This window comes from Varroa jacobsoni, unplaced genomic scaffold (assembly GCF_002532875.2).
Source record: "Varroa jacobsoni isolate VJ856 unplaced genomic scaffold, vjacob_1.0 scaffold_1358, whole genome shotgun sequence".
Taxonomy (NCBI): Eukaryota; Metazoa; Arthropoda; class Arachnida; order Mesostigmata; family Varroidae; genus Varroa; species Varroa jacobsoni.
Genome location: NW_019214260.1, coordinates 365763 through 390312, shown reverse-complemented (window position 1 = coordinate 390312; position 24550 = coordinate 365763). Strand labels below are relative to the sequence as shown.

Below are 24550 nucleotides of genomic sequence, written 5' to 3'. Positions count from 1 at the left end.
TTGCGCTTTAATAATAACACATAAAAAAACACTTCGCATTCAGCCTACGTTCCCTCTAGGCCCTTTAGGGAATACTGATTAATCATAGGTTCACATGACAAGATACTACAGTAACAGGAACAATAGAGGCGCACGTAGGTAATAGAGTATTCGGGGGGTGATAGCGCCACAACGACAGACTACGTTACGGTAGATATTTTCCAGGAAAAGCCTATTTACGATCATGTTTTTCGTAAAACAAGATTAATAGTGTTATCAGGACAACAAGCGTCACAATAATAATTTTTCGACAGCACGCTTTAAATAAACGGGCAGAAAACCGTCGACGTGACTGAAGTAGTTAGAGCAGACGTAGGGCCTTATTTAGGAAAACACGCACCTTTTATGGTTAAGATAGAACATCTAAGAAAAAATTTATTTAGCTGGACCTACGTATTTCCTAAACGTTGACTTATTTATCGATTACCCATTTATCAGCCTTCGTTTGGCCGTGAAGAATAATAGAATGGATTTCAACAATGATGTTTGACATGATACCATAGTATGTCACAGCAGAACGTTAAGCACGCTTGCAGATATTTTACGTGACACTTATACGCTATCAATCATTTTGACGTGCAAATATTCCTATAGAATAAGTAGGTTGTTCAGAGAAAAAAAATTTTCAAACTCAATGACGGCGTGCTGACTGATCAGACTGAACACGGCCGACTCAGTCACCGACCGGTTCAACGCGCAGGTCGTGCCACCGAAGAGGCTATCTCAATTCAGACCGGTTTTCGACATAAGAGAGCACGAGTATAAATAATAATTAATTATAGAAAAGTGTTTCCTCTTTTCGGTCACCTACTGAGCTAATGAAATGGCCACACGACCGTGCAGGCGGCCTGATGCTCCCACGAAAAAGATACGCTATGGTAAACACTTTTATTTACGTGTATATCTAGATTGTCGCCCGTTCGACGTTACTTCTATCCGTAGCTCCTTATTCGCGTTGACCGACTATGGTCCGAATACGGATATTACCAGTTAGCCGAATAGGGGCTTCGATGTCGTTGGTCTAAACAGCTGTATTGACAGTTGTCGTAGTTCGCTGCAACTGATCGAAAGTACGACCTGAAAACAGGAATATTGTCGCAGTCCGATGCGATTTAAGGACAAGAATAATGTTAATTGATTATTGACAGTTATCCCTTATATATAAATAACTCGCGTGTGATTATTAGAGACCGCACGGACCTGGTAACATCAATCATACGTTTTGTTGTATTCTACATTCCCTGTAGAGCATTTCGCCAAGATTCGCACGCTGGACACGTTTAGAGCACGCAAATGTATCTATTCATAGCCTAAGGATTGTGTTAAGCCTATTGCTAATTGCAGTCATAGAACTAGGCCTCTCGAAGCTTTAAATCGGTAGAAAGAATCAAGGCTAGCACTGCCACAATTCTTAACATACGATCGGATCGCATGTGTCATTCTAGTTGTCCTTAAAACGAAGTCAGCTTGCATATTGTTTCGACTTCTGAATTATCTAACGACTAATCAGACCTTTGGCATAATAAATGAAATAATTATACATAAGGCACCGTAATTGACAAACATTGTAAAAGGATGCAGTATATAAACGCCTTTGCGAATGAGTTTTTACTTCATCAAAGGATGGACATTATAACGAAGAAAAAGTTGGAAGGGAATAACATGGCCATGTAACAGATACTCACTAAACTGCTCCAATATAAGGACCGCATGCATTACAATTCAGCTTGTTTTGTGGACTCCTAGTTCAAATATGTTAAGTTACGTTTATCAAGAATGTCTTGATACTAGAATGTACACACCTGAGTAGCAACATCCACACTTGAGACACAATTTTATTTGCCCACACCCTTTCTTTCCTTAAGTTTTCCTGTAGGCGAAAACCTTCCGATCAGCTTCTAAGGTTTTTCTATTGAACCATAGTGTTTAAGCCCACATATCCTTCTCTGCATAGTTTTTCTACCTAGCTGTAAGCGGAACGATTCAACATACGAGCTAGGCACATTTTTCTCCTTTATTGTTCAATAAAGATGAGCTGTCGAAAAGACAGCCCAACTCAACAAAAGCAGTCAATGAGCATGACGAGGATCGGGAACGAGTTGGAGACAGGCTGAGGAAGTTCGTGCTGGAAGATGCGAAGAAAGCCGAAGGGTCCGGACGATTGTACTGAGGGACTGAAGAAGTTTTGGAGTTCTTTTTTCTGTCCCGCCAAGAAGATGAGTCAAACCTATTAGGCCTTCATGCCGTTACCGTTACTGCTGCTAGTACTTTTGTTCGTGGTCGTGGTAATAGTAGCGGTTGTGATCCTGCTGTTGTTGGCACACGAGTTTTGAGTAAATAAAGCCGGTAATGGACGACGGCGTGTGTGTGAGTAATCACCCCACACTTTCGGTTTCTAGTATCCGGCGCTGGAGCTAGACCCAGGCAACGTTAGCCTCAACCTGAACTTCTTTCAGTTATTTTGCTTCCGCAGCGGCAACGATGACTAACCGTGGAAGGCCTTTAATAGCATTTCTCTGGCTGTCCTGCAAAGGATTTCTACCGCTGCTCTTATAATCAGCAGAGCTACAAGAAAAGAAAGAAGTATCTTTCGGGCTGTTGATAAATTAAAAGCATCTTCGAAAGGAGTTAGTCTCCTTCCGTCTTCAATGAGTTCTTCCCTCATAGGTTTGCTAGTACCTTCCGACAGGTTGCGCAAAAAGGACAAATATGTGAAAAGAAACGATACAAGGCTGTCTGGCGACTAAGAAAGATTTTAAGCAGGAGTATATCGTTAGAGGATTCGTAACTCTTTCCGGCAACCACAAAGCGTTCAGCCTTTTGACGTAATTGATTAACGGATTCGCTTTCCTTCAATGGATCGAAGCAAATTTGACGCAACAACATATATAATGTTTGCCGTACCTTGTATTGTAAAAGATATGGGGGTCAATTTCAAAACATCGTGGGATACTCAATCTCACACTTTGATTACAAGTACGTGGCACTCCCATATGTTAAGGTCAAGGAAATTGAAATTGGGCAGACCGACCAAGTGAAATATATACTTAAGTCTACGCAAGTTAACTAGGTGCAAGCGCGACTCATATTGCACAAATCTCTTAAACGAACGTTAACAAAACAATTTAATAGCAGGAGCTGTTCAGGTCATGCCGACGTAATGCTACGAATAAGTGGGAATGAGGCTGGTGCTTTTGCGTTGGATCACTTGTCGACCACTGATAATCTGGTTGTTGATTTAAAGGACGGCAACTGGCGCGCTGACCTACCTGAAACAGGACAGAGTGCGTTAAATCTCTGGCCTAGTGGTTAACAGAAGATGAAATTAGAGGAATACTGATCTACCACATTGAGATGAAAAGTCGTAGCTGTATGATGGTAAAAAAACTACGAAATTTCATACGAAAAGTGGGAACCTTATACCGAAAGACATGGCGGAACGCTTTTAAGGTAGTTATATTGCTCTAGAGAGGAACTAGTTTTACGTGCTCAGTAGGTATTAAAATAGTCTAACTTATGACTGAAACCCGGACAAAACACTTTTACGTAGCACATAGACTGGCTATAAAAGTGTTTTTTGGAAAAGTTTTTATTTTTTAATAAAAAAAAAAGGGCTAAGTTTTCTGGGAAAGAGCTGTCTTTTCCACGAAGACTATTCTCTTCATCTGACATACCCGTCAAGAGATGTCCTTGCAAAATATGATGAAACACTCGTATTCTATACTGTTCAAATAAAAATATGTTATTTTAAAGTTAAAGCCAACCACATTACGCATCATGTTTTACTGGTATAAAAGCCTTTTTCACGGGACAAGTTAGGTCTTCATAGAAAACCTTTTACCGAGGTTTCCATATAAACAAAACGCAAGGCCAAAATCAGACGTTTAAGTAACATCTCCTTCCAACGGTTAGAGTCTCTCGCTAAGCGATCGTTACTGCTTACGTGGGCACACCAAGAAAAAAACTCAGAACATCTTTTTCCCGCGGAGTGTTAATGATCGTGTGCCGATTGTGTCTCACTTGTTTGCCTAATGACGTAGAACTCATTTGTTTGCCATGTTTAAACAATGCTGTCAGTCTACTCGTTTTCTCCGACTTTGATCCGATATATTCGGAATTTTAATTCGTGTTTTTAGCCGGTGAGACGAACCAAACGGGTTTACCATTTATGAAGTAGATTTAGCCGAAGGAAATGCTCAGCAAAAATCTGGAAGTCGACTTCTTTATGCATCATCTGGCCAACAAGCGTAAGACAGGAGGGAATAATTTCCACGAGGAAAGAGTTGGTCCACTATCTATCTATATAGCGGCTCTAAAAAGTTCGAACACAAAGTCTACAATCTACGAGTGCTATCTAGTTTGTTGTTGTTATTGTTCTTGTTGACACCATATATATATATATATATATATATATATATTTGTGTGTGTATATCCTCATACGTACGTATGTATAATACTTGGATACACAGACGCGGGTACAGGTCGCCCGTGTCGTGTACTTTTCGCCGGCCATTGCGTTCGCCGCGACATGGCTAAATAAGAGGAGAAAAACGGACGATATATAATCGATCTAGGGATTATTATATTTTTTATATTATTATTATGTGCATGCCCATAATAGTGACCGCCGCTGACGATGGTGCGGCGACTTCTATCGCCGATATTACCATCATGACGATGGCACTGACGATGGTGATGATGATGATGATGATGATCGGTTCGTGTAGTTTGTTAGAAGACGAAAAAGCAGAGAAAAGAAAAAAGAAGTAGAATGCATTGACCCCCGGTGAAAACGCTAAGGCTTTAAATGCAACACTATTACAACTACTAGCGACACGGCGGCAGCGGCGGTGGCGGCGGCGGCGGCGGCGGCGGCGGCGGCGGCGGCGACGACGACGACTGTTGCTACTTCCACTACGGCCACTAGCGCATTACAAGCGAATGGCGCAAGAAAAGTGGATTTAACAACATCAGCACGACGCTTGACGATGTTTTCTGATAAAAACAAAAAACAACGCCAACAAAAATAATAGCCACGACGAATATTGGGTTGCTGAAACAACAGCGGGTGTCATAGTTTACTCTTGGCCAATAAATATAATTCCTGACTCTTTCTGAACAAATAACAGTATACGCGTGTTTGGTTATTTTGGAGAGACGTCAGTCAACCTTCCCTTTTTATGAGGGTGCTACAGACTAAGACGCAATGCAAGTTTGAAACCTAATAGTAGGCTCATTAGTGCGAATTAATAAAGTTTCAACCTCAAATGCCTCTTTAATAGCAAGGATTGTCTTTTAATATTCGCGTTTATTTTCCCCATGCATTCCCAAATCGCGCATTATTTATAATATGTAGGAGAAGGAATTTCCTTTTGTCTCGTATTGCCTTTCTTGATACGGTTTTTCTCGCTAATTTTTGCTTTTTACGTGACGCGTTTAAGCGTGTCCTACAGGAGAACAACGTGACAAATGTCGCCGTCGGATACACCTAGCCAGGTCCTTAGTGGACTCGTTGATCTTTATATCTATATACTATGCGCTTCTAAAACACAATCTAATCAATCATAGGTCAACCGTCTCAACTTCAAGGCGCGCTATTAAATTGTCACACAACAAGCTTAGTTGACGCTCACCACCGTTTCGCCCTAAGACGATATAATCGCAGGCACAATTCCTTGCAATGTATTTTTGGTATCACTGTAAATTATCGCAGAGATAACATCATAAACAACCAAAAGTGCACATTAAAAAATTGACAGAGGTCAATATTAGAAGCGTTCGAAAAGTACTCAAATTTGATTTTTTCTATAAACTATAGTGATTTTTTTTATCGGTAGTAAAATGTTTTCGCATATGATCACTTATATCCAATAGAGTTAATTTAATCTTTTAATTGTATAGCTATTCAATTAAACCTAATAGAGTTTCAGCCTAAAATGAATGCTTGAAGAAACTAACTTATTATTACTGATTTTACGTATATTCCGATATTTCAGAATTTTAAGGGGGTGGCTTTCGAAAGATAGGGCAAATGCTGCCACGGTAATAAGACCAACATGCGAACTCTACTTATTTGGTGTAAAGACGATAAACTATCAGGCTGTTTATTGACCTTAATCATTAGTTTTATAGAAAAATTACTGGAGAGCATCTTTTGGAAACTCTTCCTTGATAAGCTAGATAACTGGCTTAAGCAGGCCACACTCGTGCACCTAATATTTCCTTGGCTACTTTCTTCTGTATAAACTCTTTTTGCTTGTTCTGCAGCTTTTCAACGAGAGTTTCTTCGTAATAAATTTGCAATTCATAGTATAGCTTGTTCCAATTTTGTACCAGGAGTACTGTATAATGATGCTTATCCCTTTCAAATTGAAGTGCGCGCCAAATTAATATGACAACCTAATAAGCTTAGAAAATTACCAAGCGTCACGTGCAGACTGGCACACAATCTTATAGCGCTGAAACTGGGGAGCCGCTGGCTTATACCTATCATACGCCAAATAAACCGCTTGCGTCAGTAAAGAACCAATGAAAGCACATGGCACATGTACGGTTACAACTTTAGAGAACGGCATACATTTTGATGACGCATATTCTAGCTGGATCGATACCCTCTTATCTATCTAGGCCGCTTCGTCGCTTCCCCGAGTAGAAAGATTTGAATTCGGATTGAATAAACCGCTTTCAGCTGTATTATTAACCGAAATACTGGCCACGGTAAATATAGAGCGATTCTCAGGACAACATTGCCAGGCCTACGAATATTGGGATTAAAGGTTTTCTCTCACAGTCCTGCCTGCTCGTATTTGCGAGTCCTTGCCTGTTTTAGGTAAAGCATGCACGCTGTCGTGGTGCATCAAATAGAACAGGACGGACGGACGCACTTTTTTAGGCCATGTCCGGAAAAGCATCTGGTATAGTATGAACGAACTGTGTTACTGCATGTCACGTTCTGTGTCCAGCCGAAGTAACATCTGAAGGTCAGAAGACAAGGAAAAACCTGTTGCCTGATAAATGCGCTAGTCACACTTACTTCAATATTTAGTTATTATGGGGCCTAAACGAAATTTCATAAAGGAAGCATCGTTATTTTTTTAAGGTTACCTTTAAGGGATCATAATAACTCATACAATGCACTCTGTAGAATATACGAAAACATGATTTTAACAGAACTGGACAACTTAGTAAGTTCTTTTTTATTAAAAAAGCTAGTGGATTTTTTTTCAAAAATATTTTATCGCTAATCTAAAATTGTTGTAGTTGAATGAAATCATGTGATATTTAACTGCAGATAGATTCCGGTAACAATATTAAACCAGTGGACAGTTTAATTGAGCCTCGTTTACATCCTGCATCAAGGTAGTCGTATCATTTTTATCAGGCCTCTAGCAGGCCGTAGAAGAAAACAACTTTGTCAATTAGCCTCGACCTGTCAAGGCTTCGAGGCATAGGAATTAAGCGGATTAAACATCTCGAATCATTTTGACCCATTAAAACATACTCAATAATTCTCATTGTCGCTGGCAAAGCGTCTGAGAGAGCACCTATAACCTAATCATATGCCTTTATTCTAGATCCTAAAATAAGGATGTCTGGAGGAAAGTAAGTCATTTACTGAGATATGACAGATGATGCTTTTTTTTCTAATTTTATACAAAACATTCAGACGTCTATGTATATATATATATATATATGATATGATATGACACACATAAAGCACACTGAGTCGGACCTTTATTTCGTCATATTGAAATGCATGGACCTTGTATTAAAAATGTCGGTCGTAAATTAGCTGCATGATAATTGCTCCGTTTAAGCAATCTCAGTTTATTCTAATTGCTTCGTACAATGTACTCTTTACTTCCGTATCGGGTAGCCACACGGACATGCTAGTAACTGACAAGAGTACAACCCAGCGGGCCATTTCATCCGGTGGTAAAAAAAACTATATTTCATCAGACTATTCATATAATTAAACAATCTCGACGGAAAGAGACGCATATATAGTATAAGAGTGCTCAGCAATTTCCTTTTAAAAGGGACGCGTATAAACTGAGCTACTAAGAGATCATGACGATCTTAAAAAAAAACCTGAGGCACCTTGAATAATGAATAAGCTTTTGCACGAGGCCACACATACAAATATTGCAATATCTTAATCCTAATATCCTATATGAGACATACACAACCTAAAAAGAAATGTACAGCCTCTTCGAAAAAAAAAAGCTGGATATGGTATACTTGTCTGCTATATCCTTGCCAGCTTCTCCAGCTAAGTAACTCATATTGAACTACGAGTTCGTCTTTCGTTTTTGTCTTTAAAAAAATACAGGCTCTGAAGAACTAAAAAGGTAAGCGGTTTATCACATTCATCATGTGGAAAACCGTTCCCAAGAAGCTTAAAGGTATTTATATCCGTACCAATCGTATTGTTAATAGCAGAATACGGAGTAGCATTTCTAAAAAACGGAGATGAGAGACCCAGATGACAACCGAAGTGATCTTGTATAACGAGGAGACACACGCTGGACACGTTCTAAAATTTCTTATTCAATAACCAGTCGAGATATGTGCGCATCTAACTTTAGGTGATCATTTCAGTAAGAGTAACAACAGTAGAACAAAATTTTTAAATAAGTTCTTTTTATGTTCTCCGATCTTTCAGGCATGCACGGTTTCGCATCTAGGCCTGGCACCGCGTGCCACTTTACTGAAGCCGAGAAAATTCGGTTAGTTGAAGAAGTCGAAAGAAGAAAGGCCATCGTTCGAGCAAGGTCAGTGTTATGAAAACTTCAATGTTGTACCTAGGATGGGGGTCAGCCACTTGAAGGCAGTTAGAACCTGCTGGTTAAGAAAAGCGTTTGCTGACACCATTATCAAGCTTCAAAGTAAACATGTTCCATTCATTTCGAAGATTAGTCGAGTGGTTCCATAACCAGTCAAATGCTATTTAAAACTCGATTCATTATACCATTCCAGGGACTACAGCAATCATTTTGCCACTGATTGATTGATTGGTTTTACATCGAACGCAGAGTTTGCCCCGAGAAGCCTGTGGTGGTCAACTTGAGACGCGGCTAACTGAACTGTATAGTAGTGATGGCCTGTTCAATCATAGATGGGGCATACATCAAAGTGACATTAAACAGATTGTAAAGAAACAGTCAGCGGAATGGATCAGCTATTACAGATACATGCCTACGGGCACAATGAGAACAGGAAAAATACAGTTGCTGTAAAAGCAACCTTTGTGATGGCCTCGCTGCACATGATCGGCCAATAAGGCTACGAAGGTCTCCATGATGAGATAGCACCATTTCGAAATGGCGTCATAGTAAACGACACATGGCTTACAATCGTCATAAAGTCATGTACTTCTCTAGTGTTCAAGTTTATACAAAAATTCCAGGTCTTACTAAAAATACCCTGAGCACACTTTTAACGAAACGGACAAAACCGTGTTACAGCCAGTGCACACATGGCTACCCAAAGATTCAGACGTGCAATCGTTGAGCAGCCGTCTGTCTCTGGATCTTGTAATTTTATATTGGTTAAAAGGTTTTTGGGATATCAGGGAGCTACTAAAAGCCCATTATAATGTTAAAATGAGAAGCTTCTGTATAAACATTTGCCTTGTGGTGCAGCTTGGTCTAGCAGCGCACTCTAGTGGAGAAATAGATACACTTAAACCACGCGGCATTTGTATGCGAAGCAAAGGCGGTAAAATGTTTTAGCCTTAACTAAGTAATGCAAATATAGCAAAGCCTTTTTCACAGGAAATAGCGTTCGTGAATTCAGTGTATAGGATGAACTATTTCATGGCACGTAACGAGCCGAATGTGCACACGTTAACCAAGATTTGAATAAGCATGACTGAGCTCATTTGGCTTTTGACTCTTATAGAGGAAACGCGTATCGACGATATAGATAAAAGCTTTCCAGAACAAGGTAAAATGTACTTAGCTCGAATGAATGAGCTACAGTCCGCCAAACGTCGTACCTGAATCATAAAATCAACACAACGAACTTTGATGTTATATTTTATGGTTTTTCGGCTTCCTAGATGGCTACTGTCCATTGAACGACTGGCCACAAATTTGACTTAAGATAATGCCACAAAAAAACATGTAAAACTCAGCGTCTTTACAGGTAACTGTGCCGCTACACATATTCAGGAATGCCACAGTGGGTTTATCGCACTTTCCACAGAGAGAACTCTATTAAAATAAGCTTGCACACAATTCTGGGTACCCTATTGTACTCGTATTCTCTGTTATCTTTAAGGACGTTCTGTATATAACTCGTTTACAAGAAATAGTGCTATACGTCATAGACAAAATAAGCTTTAGATGACCCATTGTAGTGGATCCGGAAAGATGATCCTGCTTTCCCTGTGTCCTTGAATATTCTACTTATAATTATACGATGGGGATAACAATTAAAATGAAACAGCCTCTTAATTATGTACACTTGTTATTGTACGAAACAATCATATAGCATTAATGGAAGAGTCTACTGTACCTCTCGCAGATCTCTGTTCTTCCATCTGTTTGTGGCCCTCCTATTTGTCTGCCTGGTGTCTATGCCATTATACTGTGCGTGGGTCGTGCTCTCACTTATGCCACGGGCTACTCAGATTGCTTCTTCAATGGCATATGGTAGACGTTTGTACCTGCCTACGCTGCTGTCAGCGTCGATGACAACGACGCTAGCGGGCGAAGGACACACACTATCAGCATCCCCTCATCCTGGTTGCTCGTTAGTGAACTCCGTAAAGGCAACTGCCGGAGCTGAGTCGAAATGGCGACACCACCTATCTTTACTTGCCTCGTTCCCTTGCCCTCGGGGGGTGCTCATCGCTTGCCGTTAGTCCGCGCTACTTACTAGCTAGCTTGGTGCTAGTGAAGATGGCTTTCTTCATGTCATTGCCCCACGAAAAGACCTTACGGTCTGGCAAATGGTACTTGGCGGTCCCTTGCCGTCATGCAGAGTATTTCTTTGTGGAGACTGAGCCTTCTTGTCAGGCCGTGGACAATTTCTGAGTGTTCCGCTATAACTTTATATAGCTTTAGTTGGCCTTGAGACTAAGGCAGAACGCAAGAGGCAGAACAAAGACAAAGTCTCGAGGTTAGATCTTAAACATAGACGGCAACTGTAGAGAAGTGCGTTGCTTTTAAGCATGCCAAACCTTTTAACATCGCCTCTAACTACTAACAGCAGTACTCATTAACGACGCACGAGGACAGAATTATTATGGTGCTCTGCTGCACTATTCTGACGAATCAAAAAGTTCATGTACGTTCATACACAGCACAGGTAGAATGAGGCACAGGGAAGATGGCATCTACTAAAATTTTATGTATAGATAAACGACGAAATTATACAATTCTGGCAAAACGTGATTTTAGCTGGGAAATATATGGCTCGTTTAATTTTGTGTCTACATTTACTAGACGGACATACGCATGGCATAGAGCCTCAGAACAAAGAGCGCGAGCGGAGTATTATAGAATACCTTAAGATAAGCTTGAAGCTTTGTCAAGCTTGATGAAGAAAGAGAAGCTTGTTAATTTGAGTTGAGTTACGATTCAGATCTTGATGTCAACGGTGACAATACAAATAGCCTTTTTTTAATAGCCAAAAAGTTTTTTTAAGATAAACTCCTCGAGAGATTTCGGATTTTATGTGGATCTAATAGGCTAGAATGCTGATCTTAAATTGTGCGTTATATGCTATTTGCAGAGCCTTAAAGTCCATTTCGAGAACCGAGTGTTCAAGGTCAGGATTAATGTGCACATAAATATTTGGAAGCCTGCGCGACTGTTTACTAAAATATATGTATTACTTAATAGTCTAAAGGCCATTTATAAACTCGACAGTGATAAATTGCTTCGAATGATTTTTATTGATAATTTATAAGAATTGAACCGACAAATGCGCTCTCCTTAGACCTGGTTATTATAACCCATTATAGCCCCGCGTATAATCCTTTAATCTTCTGTCAAACATTGTACAGTTTCAACACGTTCAGAATAAATAACGGACGTGTTACAGTATAATGAACAAAAAGTGATTAGTTACATCCTTGGATCTACAGGAACCCGATATACATTTACCGTATCTGTTCTACTCACTGCAATGTAGATGCTCCGCCGTTCGAGTGCAACCGAGACTAATTGGAAAACGTTAAAAGAATAGGTTTGTAGCAGCACATGTCAATGGGACAAGAGTTACAGAGATAACACTTACGGAAAAATTAATGCGACCAAAGATAATTATCTTTAACTTTGTGTATCTATAAACACAGCTACTCGAAACTGTTATTAGAGATAACTTATCCCATATGTTGTGTGAACTATTTTGACGACGACGTCGGTGCAGGATAAAGTGAACGCATATATATATATATATACTTCGTGTATAGGAAGAAAAGTGGGGCTATTTATTGAAGTCTGGTTGCTTCCTGTTGTTGGTTAGCCATTTGACAGTTTCTAAATTAGCTTAGTACGCTCAGTCGTTCACCATACGCCGCAGTATGAAACACCTTCACTATAAACAGTATGGTGTTTTTTCTGCTTATAAACACGTTACGAATTTGCACGAAATATAATAACGGTGCCAGGGGAAACTCCTGAACGTGGTTCGTTTACTGAATGTGTAGTAGTTGAAAAGGTGATCCGCTCAATACCTATCCAAATCGTTGAACATATTCAAAATGATACTTTGGAAATGGGCGTGCAATAATGCGACTATCATGCATGCTTTACGTGCTAACGTTGTACGACTAAAGACGTACTTCTTAAATGTCTACAAATAATATATAGTGTGTGGCACTTAAATTGGGGCGGCTTTAATGGGTCGTTTGTTGTAACGAACGGGCGTTTTGCCAAGGAACTGAACACCCCATCCGTCCTCCAATGATGATCCTCCGCAGTGGAGAATGATACGTCGTTTTTACAGTTTGTGCAGGAATAGGCTGTTATCTAACCTCTTTGCGCTAAATAGGTTTCCGCTAGAGTCAACAACATCGCTTTTCTGTTTTTTTTTTTTCAAAATTGACTGCCTCGGTTATTGCCGGTGTTTATGTGAATTTTGAAAAACCAGAGGAAGGTACTCATGGGTAAACCCATAAATCCTTAACAGGTTTTAGGTATAAGTAGCACAAAAATTCATCAAAATGACCCAATGAAGTATCGCAATTTATTTGCTGACAGTTCGAAATTAAGTTCGACTGAAATTTTTTATACATAGCGCATTCACGCAATACTTAAACGAGTTTGTACCTATTGATATCGCTTAACATCAAGGTACTATTAAATAGTTATTTGCAAATTCAAGAAGAACAAATTGAAGATAAGTACCGAATAGTTTAGGTTTCAAAGCGAAGCTTCACTTGCTATGAATAGTACTAGGTGGATGGACATTGAACCGGCAATAGCGTTTCAGTGTATTGAAACATGTTTTTATTAACATGCAAGATCAAAAACAAAGCATTAGAAAAAGCTTCAACGTAAGCACCGCACTTTGGGCCTGTATATAGGAACATATATTTTGCCTCTGTTCGGGTTGTTTTGCCTCACGAGGATTGTATTACAGAATGAATTAACGATATATAGTTTGCGCCATTCTGTGACAGTGAGTTGTGAACAAATCATCTACATAGATAAATGATACCATATGTAATTATCAGTTTTCCAGAAGAGGGCCGAATAGAACATGGTCTAGGGTCTACTACGTCTTACAGTGGTCAAGCGTCATCTTAGTAGTTCCTTATTTTCAAGTGAAGCTGAAAGTGCTACAAAAACGTATGATGGTAATAGTTGCGTTGATTGCCCTAGGCGCTCGTCAGTTCGGAAGCGGCACTAACTGTCAACTTTATCTTTAAGACATCGTAACATCGTCACAGGTTGTTTCGAGGCCACTCCGTAATCTGTCCTAAATGGTCTTGACACTTTCACTGGAAAAATTATACTTCGTTAAGAGCCTATTTGTCCAATAGATCAACTTGTATTTGCCAGATCTAAAAGATCAGTTCGACGATCTTGTCTAGGTAGAGATTCGTCCGAGGTTGACGACGTGTGTCTTGGAGGTAGATGAGTCCTGGCAGTCACGGAAAAAAGATCATAATCCAGTGTCCTTAAGTCGCAGTGTATTACCAGCGTAGTGCGGGTATTGCTGGCTTTGTAGACGCAGTTATTTCATAACAAAAAGGCTGTAATTATTATAACGATATTATTTACATAGACACAATAAGAGCATTGAAGATCTTTATTCCACACAATGGATTACATATGGTGTATATATGCGTGATGTTCACAATAATAATTATCAAAGCCATTCAGGTTAGTATTCTCTGGTTATCTAGCTAGCAGGAAATAGGCACCATGCCTTTAAGAATTTTCGAATAAATGTAGTTCTATTTCAATTTTGACGTCAAGTGTTAGATTGGACTTTTCGTAAGCCAGATCGTTATGTGAGTACTAGGCTGGTTAAGTACTGCATAGCTCACCAGCTGATTGGCCATAGCTATGCTTTCACGAACGACGCAGGCTTAAAGTTACGTTGAGACTGAGGTAACGAGGGAACAATCAATCAGTTAGAGCGACAGTTTAGTTTCATGGCTGATTAGCGAGCTAGGAAGCAACAGACTTGAATTTTCTCATAAGAACTCAACTTGTTTGAGATGAAACAAGGGATCCACTTCGAGCTTTTTTTGGTAGCAGCTCTCTATTCGCAGAAAAGAATGCAAAAAATGGGCCAACAGATCACGAGCGTCGTTGAAGAAGATGTATCTATTGATTCTTCCGGCTGTGTATGCCGAGAAATGAATTAGGGGTGTTGGGTTGTTACCGTCACAATGCGACTACTTGTCCCCTTTGTGTTTCTGCGGCGTCCTATTGATGGCAGTGATAATGGTGTAGAAGTGGGTGGTCGGTATGACCGACATATTGTCATCGTAATCGATGTACTTCAGTTTTGCACCTCACCATTCCACACCATTTAAAAACATTCGACACGCCGCTCTTCTCTTTCTCGTTATTTCATTCATTCATTCATTCATTCATTGAACAGTAGTTGTGTTCGGCAGTTGTCGTCTAAAGCTGCCTGCTGCTAGGGCACGAGACGGAAACGGTCTAAAGTTTCGATTTTGCACAACGCAAATGCAGCTAGAACTCAGCCCCATAAATAAAACTCTGTAAATTATCTTACTTAAGCTGAACGACCTTCTTATTATGGCCATTTGCTTATCCATTTTATGGAAAAGGCGTTCTGTTACTCTTTTACAGCACTTTAACTGTTATTGGTAGGACGATGAACGGAGGACTCCAGTGGATTGATTTGCAATTCGGGTATGCAGACAAAAGCGCTCTACAGGTGAAGAAGGATTTGTAGATAGGTGTAGGAAACAAAACTGTGTCTGCATCGGCTTTATAGATGAAATACCGATATTTGCTCAAAAGCGTCAGGACGTCGTGCAGCAACGTGCCGCTTACGTTGTTTCCGCCATCTAAAGAGATTCATCTATACAGACAATTTACACTGCTAGCAGCACGAGTAACGATCAGTGAAGTCAACAACGAAACGACCCAAACGAGTAACGAAAAAAAAAAAAAAAAAAAAACTTTTTTCGCAGCTTGTATAGCCTTCCTCACACGGTCACTTCTCCAGAGTTTTCTTTTGACGTGTGACTTTTCTACGTCAAACCGCTTGACGTGGCGTTCGTGTCGATACTTACGGGTGTTCGGTGCTCTTCAAACAAAAATCGCGGTCGTCCTTTCATGGCAGCTATTGGTGGCGTTATCAATGTGGCTCACGGTGGCGTTGTCATCGTCGTGAACGGTAAGAACTGTCGCAGATGGTCTGCGTTATCGTCAACATTGAGCAAACGAGAAAGCTAGCGAAAGGCGATGGCACACAAGATTGGTGACCGATACAACAACAACAACAACAACAATAACAGCAACAATAACAACTGACATAAAAGTCGTATCGTGAACAGTCAGGCAAACAAATTGATCTGTCAGCCGTTTCTCTTGCAGTTCTGGGCTCGTTCGAGAGCTAACTAAAGCAAAGGCAGCAGTAGCTGTCTGCACTCCTCTACAGAGCAATAACATATTGTATAAAGTGGACAGATGAATAGATCGACAAAATTAGAAGGAACCGTTCCAGTTTTTTCCACGTTGTGACATTTACGCAACGTTGGCCGTGAGCCAGCCGAAACCATACAGTATACTAGCACTCTTTGCTTTTGTAGTCTCGCTAAACACAATGCAACGCTGACGTCGTTCCGAAGGTGAACGTCAAAACATTCATTCAGCACAAGTTGTACCCGCAATAGTAACGCGCACCTCTCGCGGTCAAAGCCAACACGGCGTCCACGCATGGCCTAACCAACTAATTCTCTCGTCACCGAGAGGAGCCGGTCAATGTCATGTTCAAATCAAGAATCCGACGCTTAAGGACAATCTCGCCTCGAACAGTGAGTACGATGCGTGTGCGGAAGGAAGGAAGGCCGGTCGGCGAGCTAGCGGCAACGATGCCGGCAGGACACTACAGGTGCTGCTAGTGGCGCGTATGATTGTGTTGACGGCGATGATGATGATTGGTTAACAGGCTAAGCCCGTCTCAGGTCATCACGACAACGACAATGATTCGATTCTCGGAATAACGACAAGACGAAAAACTTAGAAAAAAAAGCGCCTGTAACAGTGGAAAAACAACAACAGATTACCAACAAGTATACCGGTTTTATGGATGCCTACAGCAAGTCCGACCGTGTACATTCTCTTATTGCGTCTGACCTTTGTTGTTTGCTTTCCTCCTAATCGTATACCCTGTACAGTATATATGTCGCACGGTGAATTTCAGTACCAACAGCCGCGTGGGACACGGCACGCTGTTTGCTATGGCCAGCTTTGCCTTCAGAGAAATGAAGCAATTTCTGGCACCAATTGAAAATTACGTCCCGTCAAACAACAATAGCAAATATACATTAATAGGACGACGTAATATCGTTTTTGGATTCTCTCGAAAACTATGTGTATAACTTCGGCCATCTATTATTGGTAAACATCAATTTCCTCGTATTAGTAACGATACTATATCTTGCACCTGCCCTATTAATTTAAATATTCTGCATAAATGACCTTGTATCCAAGGTTTTGTTAATCGTTCCGTTTGTACTTTCATAACGTATTTTACCATGTTTTTTCAATATATAAATATGATATAGAGGAACTTTGAAAGTAAGTTAGGCGACTCGATTGTTTAGGCCGTTTAGCCGAGAGATGACTGCTCGACAACTCGTCCTACTCAACCAAAACGGTCTATTAGAAACCAGACAAAAGAACTGGGTGACATCAAAACGTATTGTTATGGTAAGCAATAGAAGCATTTCTATTGGATATTATGCTAGCTATTACTTCACGATGATTATTACAGTTGTTTCACAGTAGAAAAAAAACAAACCGTTCCTTAACTTCAACAAACTCCTTAGAAAACTCATATAGATATGAAACATGACGATCAATAATAACGGTATTTATCAAAGGAGGTCAAGTCTCTGTATTTGTTTCGAAACGAGCTATTCGAATGGCTCCCAATACGACGGGTTGACTAGTCTGAGAAATACCCCTACGAGTTCGTGTTCTGGTTCATTGCTGTCGTACAGCGTTTCGTTAGTAAATGGCCGGTTAGCAAAATAACGAAACAACAAACAAACAAACAAACAAACAAACGCTTTTGTAACTTGCCGCGAATTTATCTAAGTTGGTTCATCGTATCAATAAGCATCATCAGTCAAATTGAAAACGTTACATTAATATTTACAATGTCCGCTCGACATTTCACATAGTTGTAACTTGTATACTACTAGATACTTCTAGATACCCGAAGAGTATTCGACTTGAAAAAACCCCATCTCGCCTTATCTATCTCCATATCGCCTATCTGGAATATACGATATGGATATACGAGTAAAATAAGGGAACGTACATACGATGGCAGGGTGCATGTAAACTCTCTAATAGGGTAATCTTATTCAGATAGACATATGTTTTAATGCTGCTGCAAAAAAAAAACATTCAGAGTAGCTAATTCGTTGTTTGATTTAGTCGTGAAACGATGTCGTCTGCTTGAACATTTACACAAATTGACTTCTTTCTCATCCTGAAAAAGATTTCAATGAAGCAAGCGTATTACTATGCCTAAAAAGACAGATTAAGAATCATCTGTTTTTTTATGCTGGTGGACTATTAAAAAATGTCATTGAATTGCACGATTATATGAGGGAAGCATAGGTGTTTGTTAAACTCAATGTACCAGTAAAGGAATCGGAGCAGCTACCCATTAGCGCGAAAATATATGTATTAGCTTTAAGCTTGTACTATCAGAATTAACTAACGATGAGATGCCGCCGGCCAGTGCGGTTTATTCCTAGCTGCCATTGCCATCTGCATATTTTGTGGAAGACTTAAGCCCTACGGAACCTTTAGGGTTAGAGGCAGCCGTGATCAATTCGACCCTACGAGAGTGATTACGTTGAGAAGTTCCGGTCTTTCGTCACTGATAACGCGGGGTGAAAGCGAGACTGGGAGAATCCTTTATCAAGACGAAAATAGCACAGCGCGCTGTAACAACAGTGAACTTTGTTAAACGTTCTACTTAAAGTTACTTTATATTCTTTCAAGTGATTAGTTGTAAAGCGTGCGAAATCTCACACACACACACACACACACACTGTATTAAACCCTTGTCGCTACTTGTTGCCATTTGTCCATCTAGTCTGCCAATGATATATGAAAAATATTTTTCAAAAATGTGTTTAACAAGCTTGATATGGATCTTTAGCCTTCGGCAAATTAACTAAATTGTTATACACATTAAATTGATGCGGATTAGATTGTTTTCTCTTTTGTTTCTTAACGTCGTTCGAATTGCCCACGTTACGTTTATGAAAGCGGCTACAATGTTCGTATAGAACGAACTTTTCTTCCGTTTCGTTTTGTTACTATTATTCGATGTGACTCCATTTCCCTAACTAGCGATACCGCAATGGAAATAACCTGGCTAGTAACCATGGCAACGCCGCGTCTGATTGCCAAACACACCAGTAAATACATGTTCCAATAGAACCAAGTACACAGTACGTATACCAGGTGTTGAGCAAGCGATTCTGATAGCTTCTTCGATAGAGCGAATTGTTCCATCAGAACTATCGCTATTATCGTCATGAGAATCACCATCATTTCTGCTTGAGACTGAAAAGAGCTGAAGATGCTCGCAGTCACTCACTCATTTTCGACTTTATGCCATATTTGTGCGCCAACGTACGCCAAAGCCAATTCTTCAGACTTCAGAAAACTTCGCGTTTGTGGCCTCTGCAGCGCGCAGCCATGAGTCTGGGATAAGTGACAACTAAACACTCGGTCGTTCAAAGTCATAGTTGCTCATTCGTTTCGTTTTGGGGTAACGGTTTGACAAGCGGCGGCACATACAAATACCCCGGTGTTCTTTGCTGAGAGCTTCGTCATATACGCATATCTATACGTGTACTATTTGTTGAGCAGTAGTAGCGACGACACCACTTTTAGCTGCACGGTCACCCCTCAAACTTTGAGAAGCATGCTTGCCCTCGTCGAGTGGCGTCAACAAATTTGATAGAGATATTTCAGTACGAACGTAGAAAAAAAGCAGAAGAGTAAGCTAAATGAATAAAGAGCGTTTGTTTAGCCGAAAGTACAGCGCCAAAAACAGTGCCTGCAATCGGTGCAGCGGCTACAGGAGCAGTGGCCTGCTGCTGATAGAGCAGTATTCGTATTTTTCTGGTCTGTTTTGATAGTTTAATAGATTGAAAAAATAAGTGCTGTGAACACTTGAACTCGGCACGATGGCCGTGACGGCGCTGAAAGGGGCGTTGGTATGTGATGGTTACGAGTAAGGACGGACAAAGTAAATGTCTGCGGCACAACAAAAACAAGTACCTTATTAAATGGGAGCTGGATTTGAGATTGGTAGCTTATTGATAAAAGTAGAAAGCAAACTGGCCAAAGACAACGGTATTGTCAGAGAAAAGCCCTTGCGGACGGTCAGAGCCGCTCTTCCAGTTTTGCAATAGAGAATTTTTACTGAACTTGAAATTGCAAATTCTATGGATGACTTAAAATGGCCACCTCCTGATGATACCTCTCCTACCACGTGCGGTTAGGCTCATCATCGAGCTACTCCTATGCTCAGCAATGCGTGTGTCTCGACGAAGAGTAAAAAAAAAGCAGAACGTATACTCTCACAATGATTAAACTGAAAATCCTACATATGGGAAATGTGAACATCTACAGCTTTGTATGGAAACGACTAATATGCGTATGAGCCAGACGTACGTAGACAATTTGGAGAAAAATAATTTTTGATTTTGAGAATTCGCTTTGAAAAACATGGAATAATAACATAACTTCCAAAGTTTATTTTTCTATTCCTAACGCCTTGTATAAATACTTCACAGAGTCGCCCGTCCATTGAACTATAACTGCGGACGACAAGGTTTCATTTTTTAAACGTCCTCGTACAGTCTGATGTCTGTTGTGTGCAGTAGAGAGTGTATTTATCATGAAAAATTTAGGCATAGTACACCGACTTGGAAAATAATCAAAAATACCAACGAGTAGAAATACGTACAACAAAATAAGTACTTCGAATAATTCAATGTTTTCGATGATGGATGACGCTAATAAATGGGCTTCTACTAGCTGCTCCTGGCTGAAACATTATCGGTACTATATAACAATTTCATTTTTCTTCAGGCCGCTTCTTTCTCACTGTTGGCCCTACGTTTCATCTCAGTAGAATTTAAAAAGGAAAATCTGTTTCGTTTTATCATTATCGTTCGATGTTGACGTCGGCGTCGCTGAACATTGTTCTCTTAGTTAGGCAGTTCTTTCTGCTGGCCTTTATCGTGTATTCCTTCTTTATTTTTTGTTTTCGCATTAATCTAAGAACGATTGGATACGTGTATGTATGTACGTACATACGTACGTATGAATGTGGTGGCAGCATTTATCGAAATCCGTGGCAGCTGATTATGGATAGAGCAAAAATTCTGGAAAACGATTTTGCAGCCACGGCTCAATGGAGACAGCGGCGTCGTCGGCTGGCGGGCAGGCAGACGGCAGTATCTCGTGTTAGCTCTTTGGTGCGTCTGGCAAATTAGAAAACGCACGGAGAAATAGCGAGGGGAGACTGGGTTAGAGGGACGGAAAAAAGATCAAAGGGAACGATTTTATCGAATCGATTTAACCCTGCTTTGAAGAAAGGTATGATATCGAAAAGAGAAAAGCCACGTATAAAGTCATTGAACTTTTCTTCAATGAATCAAAAAGCCTGAAATGAGACGCGACTACACTTGCAAAAAACATCCAGATACCATAGTTAACAATGAGTTCGTGTATATAGTATTAACTAGACTCTATGTTTAAATTGCTTGCATTGTTACGTTAATGGCGTTCAGACAGGTCACATCTCTTCGTAGGGGTTGCACCGGATTACCGTAAAAATGAACATGAATGAAGTGCTGCAAAAAACTTAAGTGATGCTTAATAATAAATTGAAATAGATAGTACAAAGATGATTAGTTGACAAATGGGAATCGATCGAAAACTGATTAAGTTTTAAAACTAACTTTCTAGTTCTTTCATTTTATTTGATCTCATTGTCAGTAGGCATACTAGGTTGCTAAGCAAGCTCACATACTAGTACACGCGCGACGACAATTTATCGTAGAATAGAAATGTAAAGGTAACGCTAGTGCTGCCCCGTCCTCTGCCGTTAGCTTACGCACCGTTGCTCTATTACTGCTCGTGCTATTAGAATTAGATGACGTAAGGTCATCTATTCCGATCCGCTACCGCATGCTCGCTTTCACTTAGATTCAACGCAAAAGCTATCCCATACAAATACTCTCTGCGGAACTCACACGCCCGAAATCTTTCGAGTTACAATTTATCGAGAGATAGTGGAGCCAGACATAAAATAAAAGGGACCGTATTCCCCGGAGAATATTCGAAAGAGTTTATCGGACTAGTTGAAGTTGTCGACCTTCATATGCCCGCTTCGCCGTCCCATCTCCTCCGGTCCTTTGTCAAGCCGTCCCCCCCTCTTCCTTCGCAGTGCTTCTTGGCATCTCCGGTTCGCGTATCCAGATCTTGTAGGGCTAGCCTTTGTTCGCCATGTTGCTTGCCGCGGAATCGTTGATGAGGTGTCGATGACTTCATCCAAGCCTGTTGCAGCAGAGACATGAGACAGGGAGGGCATTATAGGGACGGCTGGAGAACGCGTGTACACGCACCCGTGAAGGAAAAGTCCGTTGACAGTGTTGGATTAAGGTATTTTGTGCCTGAATATTACCTCACACTTTCAACGGAATGATAAACAATTACACAGATACACACAAAACAGCGATGATAGCCGACAAACGGTTCTAAAAGATCGTTCGTGTGCCGTTATCGTCATTCATGAAAAGCTGACGGAAAACCTCTAGAGACGGGAGCAGTGGTTCCATCTGCTTCTACTGACGCGCGGTTGAACCCAGATAGCTGAATACCTCCCATAACCCAACTAAAGGCCAACGTATACGGCGCGCTCGTTGCTTCGAACTTGGCCGCTGCTGCTCCCGGAACCGGTGGTTAGGATGGTCGTGAAGTCACAAGAACGAGAATGCTTTATTGTCTCTGACTATCTGAGCAATCAATAAGAAAGCTCATCGGGGAAGCGAAGCTATGCACAGATACGGTATGATCCCACCTAATAGCTTGCCGTCTCATACAATAGAATCAAAGCTCAGTAAAGGTTTTAGGTTGTCGGTAAAATAACTCTGCTGCACGAGTAGGTCTTTTTGTTTACATTTTATTTGAAATCAAAAGATCGCCTCGCCTAAGTCTTCACTGTGCCAACCAAATATTTATTTGTGGTGCTAAGCAATAACGCAGCGGGAATAATTGTATTCTGAAATTTGCTGTTTCAAAGTGAATGCGGACAATTCAAGCAAACATAGCGTAACAGCGCTTTAGAATCATCGTTCTACAACTCGTTTCCAGTATAGCAAGCACACTTTAACGATCGGAACACCTTCGACACATCTTTTGTTCAGGATCCCTTTCTATACGAGCTACGTTTGAGGCATTAGAGCTCGGCTTTTACGAACGAGGGTTCGTGTGTGATTCAATTCGATCACTGCCCGATCTGTAAACATGGTCATCGTCTTGGTAAGACCTCTGGTAATCACCTCTATCGAAAGTTTGAATGGTAACTTCCAAAAGAAAGCTAACCAATTACGTAGCAGCAATAATGATAATTAGTAGACGGCAATGTAGTATGTCAACATACTCAGTGTTGGTCGTCGACGGTTTTCTGTGCCGCCAAATTGAACGCTAAGAAAATCTTTAATTTTGACCATAAGGCCAGTCGGTAAAACATGTACAGTTTACATTGTACATACAGGCGGACTGTTAAAATGATCACATCTGCGCACGATATACGGTAGTGCTACTACTCAAATAACCACTGATCTCCTTACATTATCTGTCTGCTGTTAGTTGTCTCCTTTCGTCTACCATTATTGTTGACTCCTGATGCTGGTGCGTGTTCACGCACTGCACTTAATATCCGAAAGATTATTGAACGAGGTCGACCGGTTAGTCTATATATTATTTGTATAGTTCCATATATCATCTACGTATAGCCGTAACGTGCAGGGCATTGTGACGCAGAACGAAAGTTTATAGCGTCGTACACAGCCAAACGTAAATATGATAAAAGGACTTCAACTTTTCGGTCTCTACCGTATTCTATCAGTGTACAGATCCAAGGGCACTTGCGGAACAAGATAGAAAGGGCGAGAGAAGGGGCTGACTGGTTATTTTGGCCGAAACACGCAGGAAGCCGGGCTTGATGGCACAGTGAACGTACCCGCAGTGAGAGAAAGATAGCGATGACAAGCACGTCAGCAACGGTGCAACTCTTTTGAAGACTTTTAAAATATTCTAATGACACCAAGATACTGCGCATTAAGATCATTTTCTCCTAATGCCAGAATAATGTGTTCAATTGAAATACTGAACATGTGTCGGCCTAATATAGCATAAGGACAGAAATGCCTGCCGCCGTGCCTACGCACACATGTCGCAAGGCTGAAAATACAGCTGGCAACGAAATAAGGCGACTTATCTTTATATTCAATTTGTCCTCCGACTAACGAACGGATACGATAATTCCAAAGGCAACCAACCTGTGTGCGAAGCAGACTCCATCTCGGACGTGAACTGGCGTAGATAAACATAACTTAGGTAGGTTGCGGATATTCGTATGTTTTACGTTACAGGTAAAAAGAGAACCTAGTGGGTTTACTAAGCGAAATCACCGATACACGAGTCATTATTATAACGTTTCGCCACCACCTGTGCAGTGTTTATACGAATGTCAAGAGCAAAAGTGTGATAGTCGTCCTGCAGGTATCGATTAC

At 40.7% G+C, this 24550-nt stretch overlaps 1 protein-coding gene and 2 long non-coding RNA genes across 7 annotated transcripts in view; 1 reads left to right on the top strand and 2 right to left on the bottom strand.

Moving 5' to 3' along the window:
- The window catches only part of LOC111269167 (uncharacterized), a 66983-nt gene that overhangs the window by 4881 nt on the left and 37552 nt on the right, over positions 1-24550 (top strand). The window contains exon 2 of one of the 3 annotated variants that reach the window (XM_022848575.2): positions 8705-8813. In XM_022848575.2, the coding sequence (XP_022704310.1) occupies positions 8707-8813 (107 nt within the window). In that variant the 5' untranslated portion in view covers positions 8705-8706. Of the gene's footprint in view, positions 1-8345; positions 8814-14244; positions 14382-24550 lie in introns of those variants that run through there. The other 2 variants (XM_086971992.1, XM_086971993.1) reach the window with 2 other exon arrangements.
- Positions 13212-17145, bottom strand: LOC111269168 (uncharacterized). Its single transcript, XR_015314480.1, has 2 exons — positions 15776-17145; positions 13212-14251 (listed from the first exon to the last, which is right to left on the bottom strand). It is a non-coding gene; the product is annotated as an uncharacterized LOC111269168 (long non-coding RNA).
- On the bottom strand, positions 17221-24450 carry LOC147752282 (uncharacterized). 3 transcript variants are annotated; one of them, XR_015314482.1, is made up of 2 exons: positions 24317-24414; positions 17221-18668 (listed from the first exon to the last, which is right to left on the bottom strand). It is a non-coding gene; the product is annotated as an uncharacterized LOC147752282 (long non-coding RNA). The 3 variants fall into 3 exon arrangements; XR_015314483.1 differs by lacking the exon at positions 17221-18668 and adding an exon at positions 20482-21232 and having other exon boundaries at positions 24317-24450; XR_015314481.1 differs by lacking the exon at positions 17221-18668 and adding an exon at positions 21253-22310.